Source organism: Penaeus monodon, chromosome 29, assembly GCF_015228065.2.
Source record: "Penaeus monodon isolate SGIC_2016 chromosome 29, NSTDA_Pmon_1, whole genome shotgun sequence".
In the NCBI taxonomy this organism is placed as follows: Eukaryota; Metazoa; Arthropoda; class Malacostraca; order Decapoda; family Penaeidae; genus Penaeus; species Penaeus monodon.
Genome location: NC_051414.1, coordinates 37,785,843 through 37,786,480, shown reverse-complemented (window position 1 = coordinate 37,786,480; position 638 = coordinate 37,785,843). Strand labels below are relative to the sequence as shown.

The window sequence follows — 638 nt, the reverse complement described above, 5'->3', positions numbered from 1 at the left end:
GTTCCATTATTTTTTGTATTTGTTGTTTTAAGTTTTTAGTGGGTATTGTTGAGCTACTTGAAGTTATTAGGGTGTGTTGTGTAGTTTTCCTAGTAAAGATTCCACTTGTTTTCTCCATTGCCAGACTCTTGTCCAGTGAATGCACTCTAGGAATATTTACACCATTAAAAGAGTGGAGCTTTCCCTTATATTTATGTTGTCTTTTTCCATTGCATTTATCTCTGCCTCCGTTACAGGTCGTCTTCATCACGGAATACATGTCTTCAGGGTCACTGAAAAAGTTCTTGAAGCTGACCAAGCGCAATGTGAAGAAGCTTCCTCTGCAGTCTTGGAAGCGATGGTGTACCCAAATCCTCTCTGCTCTCAGGTGCGTTGATTGTGCCTTGCCTGAAGTCTTGACCAGGCTAGGCGATAGGGATGTGCGGCGATTGTTACCGTGCTTATTTAAGGGCTCATTGTATATGCTTAGTCCTCAACATAAACTGAAAGAGTAGAACTTATTGATTTGAATGATCTTATTGCCACATTCCAGAGTGGATGTTACTTGACAGATCTCAGTTTTTATTTCTGCAGCTGTATATATATTCTGTATACACCTACATACTTAGAGTACATGTGAAGAAACAAATAATGCTTGC

At 39.5% G+C, this 638-nt stretch overlaps 1 protein-coding gene across 1 annotated transcript in view; it reads left to right on the top strand.

The window, feature by feature from the left end:
• The window catches only part of LOC119592238 (nuclear receptor-binding protein homolog), a gene marked incomplete in the record, with an annotated part of 59,302 nt that overhangs the window by 48,979 nt on the left and 9,685 nt on the right, over window positions 1–638 (top strand). The window contains 1 exon segment of the mRNA XM_037941070.1: window positions 237–367. Within this exon segment, the coding sequence (XP_037796998.1) occupies window positions 237–367 (131 nt within the window).